Raw genomic sequence first — 9,506 nt, forward strand, 5'->3', positions numbered from 1 at the left:
TGTTGAGGAGTACGGAAAATAAAGCATTAGTAGGATATAATGGAACCTTGTTTTGATCTTCAATGGATAAATTACAGCTAACCATTATTTATTCCTGTCAAATTTGGTGCATAGATAGGAAACTGAAGCAACTAAAGCAGCTTTTGACAGACACCTCTAATAGAACTATCCTCATTCAATCAAAACTTTCTTGTTCTTTCCTCCAAAGACTTTATCTTCTGGAAGTTTTGTATAAATTACTTCGACAGCGTTATATCTGTTATCATAGTTAAAAAGTATATGCACCATGCATAAGCATTGCACCCTTTATTAAGAAAACATGTTTTTGTCAGTTTTCACTGAAAAAATTCAGCATTATCTTAAAATTTGATTATGTAGATGATTTAGCCATATTTTAGGTTTTTATTGCGCAGGCATCCCAATCCTCTCCTATTTCAGGAAATAAATGTTCATATATCTGTACTCATTAAATCACACATGGCCTGTGTACTGAGGAGAATTGCCAGCTTACTGGTTGTCTTTCCATGTATTGAAAAAAATCCAATCAATATTAGTTGATGCATAATAATGATTCCATTTCCACTCTGTTGATGGTTCACTTTTAGCAACGTAAATATCAGGCCGTCACATTAATCATTGATTTCAGATGCACTGGATATAGATGAGTAGGTTATGTAAAGGAGGAATGGTGATACGTGAGGATACGTGTTACCCTGTGATAACGTTAGACTAATTCTCATGAAGAGAATATGATACTAAAAACTGAAATTGAAGTTTGTTTGGAGGTGTGGCCTGTGGGTGTGTGAGAGGCACCTTAAGGACAATGATAGGCCAATTCACAGATTCATCGCTTGGCCAAATAATTTACTGAAAATGAAACCAAAGTTGGTTTGCATGTGCATGTGCGCGTCTCTCCTTTTGTTTTTCTCTATGCTGATAACCACACTAATATGTTTCACAGCAGATAAATCTGAAAATGTTCCGATTGATAAAATGGAACTGTTTATTTTTACTTGTTGCATGTTTCATATTTCCGAACATGGATGATTTTCATTTTGTTGAAACTCTTGTACGACCATACTTTTAATGCAGGTCCTGGAAATAGTGAAGGGAAAAAAGCATTATACCACTGCAATTATTGTAACAAGGACATTTCAGGGAAGATAAGAATTAAGTGCACAAAATGTCCCGATTTTGATCTCTGTGTGGAATGCTTTTCTGTAGGTGCTGAAGTCACTCCACACAAAAGCAATCACCCTTACCGTGTTATGGTAGGTATATTTACTGTGATTTTCTTGTAAATTATGCTGTCATTTAATTGTTTGTAGTTTAGTCAAAGACTGGGATCATAAAGACTTGTTTATTGTTAGTTTTGTCAATATGTGACATGGTTGGCCTTCCATCAAATAAAATTTCGTACGTGTATTTGCTCTACCAAGGACAGGTGACCACTATCTTTCGGTATATCTCTGAGCAAATTAATCTGTTAGAATAGATGATAGTCATATACATGAAGTTTGAGCTGTATTTCAATCTGATACCTCATTACTTCCTTCCTGGGAGTAACTTTGCAAATTTTCTTTGCCTTTGATGTGCATTTTAGTTATGAAATATTTCAGAGCTATCATGTTTCTCATGAATTCTCAGTTACCAAAGAAATATGAAGTTCTATTTATATCTTAGCTGTGCTTGCACGATCAGCAAGCTTATCGACTGATGCCGAAAATTTATTTGAAACATTTCATCCTGTAAGTTTTATGCATTTTGGTATAATTTTCTCAGAGAACAATTAGCAGCTATCAGGGTGGAGTAGCCCTATCATAGATTCATATTATCATCAGTGTTGTCAATGCGCGAGGTGCAATGCGAGGCGTAAAGCATTTTTACACGCACATGTGCTAGGCGCAAAGTGATGCGCGCGCCTGAGTGATGCGAGGCGCACACTACACACATAATTTTTCAAGATATATAATTGAGCACGAAAGAACATGTCTAGGAATTCACATAACAAAATATGTCAGAATAAATGATATCTTACTACAAAATCATAATATAAGGTCTTATTTTCTAATGCTAACACCCAACATAGTAGCAAAATTCATAACTTTTCAAATCAAACGTCAAATCAAGACTAATATCCAAGCAAAAGATTAGTTATGGTCCTCAATCAAAAGATACTAAACATGCCTAATAGATTTATTTTGCTTTTTTAGATATGGATTATCGAGTATGTTAATAAACAAAACTATATGAGGGTATGTACTACATGCACCTTGTGCAAAGTTAGGATGTATGCGAGGCGCATAAGGCATTGCTGCATCAGATGCGGGGCGCTTTGTCACCGCCCCGCATTGCAAGGCGCATGAGGTGTAGTGAGCAATGTTTTAAATATCGGTTATCGGGGATTTATCGGACGACCAAACTTCTTATCGGATAGCGGAAATCGGGGATATATCGGGGATAAGTAGTATTTATCGGAGCAATATACTGGATGGTGTATATATATAATATAACTAAAAAAATGTAATCTAACCATGCTTAATGAAATATAAATATACCAAAACAGAAAAGCAAAGTATGTACAGTTTATTCACTAATTTTTTATATAAGTCTCTGTTACAGGAAAAACAGAAAAGCAAAGTATGATAAAAGAATAGTTATAGAACTGATATTACTCAAAAGAGAAAGTGTGTGCGTGAAGGAATTACACGAGAAGGAAAGCTCACAGCATGTGTATATAGCCATGTTTCTGGACAAAAAAAACATGGTTGACAGAGGGTAGGCAAGCGACAAAGTTCAAGGTTAAAGTTCACGAAGGCGAACGATGAAGAGGCGCAAAGAACATAAGATGGAGATAACAGAGGAAGCGCCCTACGAGAAAAGGAGCAGCCGCCAGAGACGAAGTTAGGGTTTGAAGGTCGGATTCACTAAGTTTTGGGTTTTAAGTTTCATATTATTAACAAAACGGGTTGGGTCGGGTTTTAAAAACTCAACAACTCAACTCAAAATGCCTGGCCGATAATCCCGATAATCTCGATAATTTAGCCTTACTTATCGGCCGATAAGTGCCGATAACGCCGATAACTCACCGATAATCTCTCCAAAACGATAACCGATTACAAAACCAACTTATCCTAGCAGAGAGCTCAAAAATCCGATAACTCGGCCGATAATATCGATTATCGGCCGATATTTAAAACAATGGTAGTGAGGCGTGCTCTTTGAAAACACTGATTATCATGGTTAAATTTATCGGGCTTATTGTTTGCTGTGTTTGTTACATGTAAAGTTAAATTCTAGTCATCTTGTTTGGATCATTGTCATCAATATCATCATCTCAGTGAAATCCCATTTGGAAAATAAGCATTGATGGGCTGATATAGAGTTCAAGCAAAGCAACCTCTAGAGTAATCAACCAGAAGAGTCAAGTGACGCTTAAGGTCATGGCGGTAGAAGACAGAAGAAAACATTTGCAGCTGAAGCATGAAATAATTGGCTCAAACTAACTTACTGACAAACTACAATTCTAAGGAAGATGTAAATTCTTACCCTCTTATGGGCTTTACATAAGGAAAAGATGAAAATAAGCTGGACTCAAACTAATCAAGTTTCAACTAAATTGAGTACTCTGTCCAACTATACAATGACTGTTCTTTTGTGATTAGCATTGACAGTAGTGGAAAATAGTTCCATAGCTTCTGTAATCCTAAATCAAATTCTTAATCTAAATAACTTTTAGCCTATTCTAAGTACTTAACAATATAAGATTGTAGCTCCTAAAATGCTAAAATTCACAGCTAAAAACTTATTAAAAAAATCCTAATCTTTAACTTGTCATTGACTCTTATTGGTCTCAAATCAGGCTTAGTCTGAGACATGTACTGTGAACTTTTGCAATTCCATGGAACTTGAGCTCGAACAAGTGTCTGAACCAAGGTTCAAAGTTTCAAACCAAGCAGCATCCGTAAGGCCAGCAGATGTGGTATACAGAACATTATGAAATCCACTACGATTTTGCATCGATTCATGTAAATAGGAACCTGCTCTATAGAAATATTAGGGCTTTGTGTATTGAAATCACTTAAGCAAAGATGAAGTTTAGGTTAACTCAATTGGCCCGATGATGCAGGACAGATTAGAAGTTAGGATTTTATTTTAAAGATTTGATTTTCTTTAGATGAGACTTGAGATATTAGGTTAGGGTGAAGTAGTTCTTTAGATATTGAAGGTGTTATTTTGTTAGGATGTTTTATTTTATGTTGTCTATTAGTTGGAATTATGATTTTGTTTTATTATAAATAAATACATAGTGATGGAACCATTAAATAAGCACGTGGGTGGGCGGCTGTCTCATTGGTGCACAATAAGAAGATGATTCTTATCATACGCCACCAGCGAGAAAACATGGCGAAAAAAGAGGAAGTCACTTGAAATCGTTTCTTGGGTTCTTTTGACTACACTGGAGGTCACTATTTCTCAATTGAAACATGGTATGACATCGTCTTGGTTGCTTCAAACTGCAGCTCCCTCCATTCGAATGGGGAGAGTACAGGCCCAGTGTGAGCTAAGAAGAAGCTCAGCAAGGAGGAGATTCAGTAGGTTACAAGTAATGTGGACTGTGGAATTGATAGTAGGCAATGCAAGTACACAAGGGGCCAGTAATTTGGGTAAGGCTTCATCCCCTTCTAGTTTTCCGTCCTTGGTTAAATGTGAATCCGGAGTAGGCTGATGTGAGTGAACTTGAAGAAATAGAAATTGATGGTGATAATAATTCAAATCAAAACCCTCCAATAGTTTCTACGCAATCAACCCCCACTCAAATTCCAGTTGTAGATTCTACTACTGAGGTTGATGATGAGGTTGAGGAGAACACTCAGCCAAGAGTTGGGTGAGTTTACTTGCTGAGAATAGAACAACTGGTAAGGGATTGAATTTGGAGTTTCGACCTCTTGATGTAGATGACTGTTCTAGTTTTGATGAAGAGGAATAGGTAGAAAGAGATTCTCTTTGGAATTTCTCGCTGGTTGACCATGTGATGGGGCTTATTGTTAGATTCAAAGACATGGGCTTAATGTTAGATTCAAAGACATGGAGAAGTATGTAGAAAATCTATGGAGTTCCATTGCAATACCAGAAGTATGTTTATTGAAGCCTGGTCTCTTTTTGTTTAAGCTAAAAAATGATGAGGAGAAATCTCAGATTTTGGATGCTGGACCTTGGTTTTTTGGTGTCAGACCATTGCTATTGCAACCTCGGAAGAGTGAGGATGATTTAGAGAAAATCAAGCAAAGTTCATTTCCTATGTGGATACAACTTCCAGCTTTATAGTTAAATCTCTGGCATGCTAAGGTGATTTGCAAGATTGCAAGTTTAGTTGGTTCTCCTATTGTCACTGACATGCTAACTTCTAAGAGGCAAAGATTAGCTATGTAAGGGTCTTAGTTGAATGGAGTTACATGGAAAATTACCTGATGAAGTCAAAATTTAAGGTCTTAGTGGTATTATTTACTCTTCGAAAGTTGTCTACGAATACAAGCCTACGTGGTGTACTAATTATAAGCTACTTGCACGTACTGAAGAGTTCTATAAAAGAAAGAAAAGCACAATGCAATGGGTGCCAAAACAAAACGTATTTATTCCAGCCGAAGCTTGGAGGACTTTGGAGAGTGTTAATCAAGATTAGTGTTTAAATAATCAAGATAGGTTGAGGAAAATGCCACCATTGCAGGAAGAAGGCTTACTATTCAAAAAGGGCAAGATGGATGGACTACCTTTTAAAGGAAAGGCAGAAGTACAGTATCAACAGAGCTTAAATCCAAGAATACTGCACAAGTTATTGATATACCTCCTGAGCAGCATGTGGAGGCAGGTAAGTGCATCTACTTCTACAGAATGCAGATTGCATTTTGAAATGTTAGAGGTTTTAACAAACCCCTTAAACATCATGTAGTTTAAGTCTTTTATCTTTCAAATAAGTTCTCTATATTAGTTCTACTTGAAACGAGGGTGAAAAAAATAATGCAGATTCTATTATTGAGAAGTTCCCTATTGGTTGGGGTTGGATGGAAATTTATGCTATGGCTCCTAATGGGAGGATATGGGTTTTATGGGACTCTAATGTGATTAATCTTTCTTGCATCTCAATTAGTAGCCAATGCATCTCTTGTCTTGTTAAATCAAAAGATGAGAGCTTACATTGTTTTGTTGCATTTAAATTTGCCTTGAATCAACTTGAAAGGAGGAAATTATTTGGGATGAGTTAATGCAGTCGAGTAATCATGTGACTTTGCCATGGATTGTGTGTGGTGACTTCAATAATGTTCTATATAATGAGGATAGAGTTGGGGGAGCTCCAGTATTAGATTAGGAAACTATAGACTTTCAAATGTGTCTGGATACATGCGAAATTAAATTAGATATCTATCAAATTATATATTTTTATTTGTTAATTGAAATTTGCTCTTATGTTTTTTTCCATATTGTTCATGTCATCTTGCCACCCACCTTGTGTGTAAGGTTTTGAGTATGTGCTCTTGGATCCAGTGAGGCATGATCTTTAAGCATAAATCCACGTGTCACATTCTTAAATTATCGCGAGGCATTAGGCATGTCTATTCTCCAAAATCCATGTAGCAAGAATAGGATTTTTCGAACTATGTGCTTATTATTTATGTAATTATTAACTATGTATTCACGCACACATCATATGCGTGTGTAGAAGTATGAGGTGCAACTACTAAATGAGCTACAAAGAGATGTACATGTGGTGAGCAAGGTTTTAAATATCGGTTATCGGAGATTTATTGGACGGTCAAAATTCATATTGGATAGCGGATATCGGGGATATATCGGGGATAGATAGTATTTATCGAAGTGATATTATCGGATAGTGTATATACATAATATAATATCCTAAAATGTAATCTAGCCATACTTAATAAAATATAAACATACCAAAATGTAAATAATCATGTTTAGGATCACTCACCAATGGTAGAAACTTGCTTCTTTATCGCACGATGAAACCATTCGAGTGCATAATTAGTAATAATGGAATAACATACAAGCAAATAACAAGATAAAGAATGAAGAATCATCAACATAATTAAAATCATGAGATTATAAGCTAACTTATTGAGTTGAGATTTAATAGTTATGAGCCATTCGAGTGCATAGTTAGTAAAAATGGAATAACATATCAGCAAATAACAAGATAAAGAATGAAGAATCATCAACATAATTAAAATCATGAGATTATAAGCTAACTTATTGAGTTGAGATTTAATAGTTATGAGCCATGTCAGTCTTCATAAACAAAAATAAGCTAATCACCAAACAACCAACTTCCAAAAATTATAAATAGTTTATAATTCTTAAACATCCAAAGAGCAAACCCAAACCCAAACCAAAGGCCGATATTTCCCGATATTTTGAGCCGACAATATTGGCCGATAACTCACTTTATTGCCGTATTATCGCCGATAAATATCCAAAAATGATAAGCGATTTAAAATCAAACTTATCATAGCGGAAGGCCCCCAAAACCGATAAATTGCCTATAATATTGGTTTATCGGTGACCGATAATTCTGATATTTTGAGCTGACAATATTGGCCGATAACTCACTTTGTCGTCACATTATCGCCGATAAACATCAAAAAACGATAACCGATTTAAAATCAAACTTATCATAGCGGAAGGTCCCAAAACCGATAAATCGCCGATAATATCGGTTTATCGGCTGATATTTAAAACACTGATTTGGTGAGACCCACCTTCATTGTCACATCAAATGGATAAGTCATGATTTCTTTGTAGCTTATTTAACACAATAAGTCGTCAGCTCATAACCATCGAACCCTATATGGTAAAACAAGTATGACTGTGGCAACTAATTTTGCGAAATGAGCTATTAAGAAAGATACTAGTGGCAAGACTCATTCTGCTATTCACTGATAATCATTTCGATCTCTTAGATCATTTTGCTAAATAAGGCAGCAACGCATATCCATTGTCCCCTAAAATCTAAACATATTGGTTAGTTGCTCTAATACAAAAGAGCCTAAAATAATAATATGACGAGTTACTAGGATATTTTGGTCCTTGAATCTTATCTATTTTGAAACTAATCTCCCAAAACTTGATATTTTGAAATAAGTCCCCTAAAACTCATTGGTTACCTTACATTAGTCCCTTCAGTTTAAATTTGTTAGTTTAATGCAAAATAAAGTAGTGATAGCAAGGTTTTTTTTTTCCGTTATACCCTTGTTTAATCATCATGAAGCACATCTTTTTTAAACCCATTGGAATTTGCTCATTGAATATAAAATTTGCAGTTAATGGTATTATAACATATAGAGGATTTTTATGATTTAAGGAGTAGTTGTCTTCGTGATCATTAGAAGTGGGGTTTGAAGAAAATGCTGTGACGGTAACACAGGAAAGCCAACTATTGTTAATTTGTTTTGCTGTTAATCTAACAAATCTAAACTAGAGGGACTAATTTTGGGGTAGCCAACAGGTTTTGTGGACTTGTTTTAAAATATCAAGTTTTGGGTGACTTATTTTTAAAGTGGATGAGATTTGGGGGACTAATATCTTACAAACAGTTACTCTCAAGGACACAAGCACAGGACTCTATCTTATACAAAAGTTTGGGGTCAATGAGGGTTTATAGGCTTCCGAATTGAGAGACATGTAAGATATGTCCAGCCTTGATGGGCACACAAAAGTTTTTGTTGCGGAAAGTGTCTTGCATAGCATAGCGATGAGGTTTTTGTCATGTTTAGCACATCTAAAATATGGCCTGAGTCTCTGAATCCTTTTCTTCATTTTGTGATGTTTTCACTAACCTTTTATATATCAGATAAGCTTCTTTTGTTAGTTTTCAATGTCTTTGGTGTTGATTCTCCCATTTTATCAATTAACTTCACACATTTTACAAATTACTGTATGGATTACGCCTAATATTACGTCATTGTTCTAATGGATTTTATCAAAGATTATCTTTATCTTTGAAGTTGTTATTGTATTAGAGTGAAAGTGAATGCATACTATTCTAATTTTTTTTAACTTTGTGAAGGAGTTGGAAAGATAATGCATAGAAAATGAATTCAAGCATACTACCGCATTCTCAGTTGATTTTCTGTATGTTGTTTGCTTTAGGTTTTTTGATGGTTGTTTAAAGACATCCTTAATTGGCCCGCGGAGAAGTCTTGACTTTTACATTTCTAAAATCAAGGTTTTTAGGAAAATTGCTAAAATCAAGGTGCTCATATGATAATCAGTTCCATTAAGGAGCTATGTCTTTGTAATGATGTTATCATATCAGGGAGTCTGAAATCTCTGTAGAAAACAGGAAGATAAACTTTCAGCTCTCCGCGTTAAAAGAGAGAAAATTTACTACCAAACTGTCCACAGTTAGAAAAATGTACTTCTACTCATTAAGTCATGCTTTATTTACACCATGGACCCTTCTGCAGGATAACTTGTCATTTCCACTTATT

The 9,506-nt window shown here is 35.3% G+C and overlaps 1 protein-coding gene across 1 annotated transcript in view; it reads left to right on the plus strand.

The window, feature by feature from the left end:
• Positions 1 to 9,506, plus strand: part of LOC109846373 (transcriptional adapter ADA2) — a 74,217-nt gene that overhangs the window by 44,546 nt on the left and 20,165 nt on the right. Inside the window, exons 4-5 of the mRNA XM_020415598.1 lie at positions 1,093 to 1,271; positions 9,483 to 9,506. The exon at positions 9,483 to 9,506 is cut by the window's right edge and continues 26 nt beyond it. Of these exons, the coding sequence (XP_020271187.1) occupies positions 1,093 to 1,271; positions 9,483 to 9,506 (203 nt within the window). The remainder of the gene's footprint in view (positions 1 to 1,092; positions 1,272 to 9,482) is intronic.

The sequence above is a fragment of the Asparagus officinalis genome, chromosome 6 (genome assembly GCF_001876935.1).
Source record: "Asparagus officinalis chromosome 6, Aspof.V1, whole genome shotgun sequence".
Lineage (NCBI taxonomy): Eukaryota > Viridiplantae > Streptophyta > Magnoliopsida > Asparagales > Asparagaceae > Asparagus > Asparagus officinalis.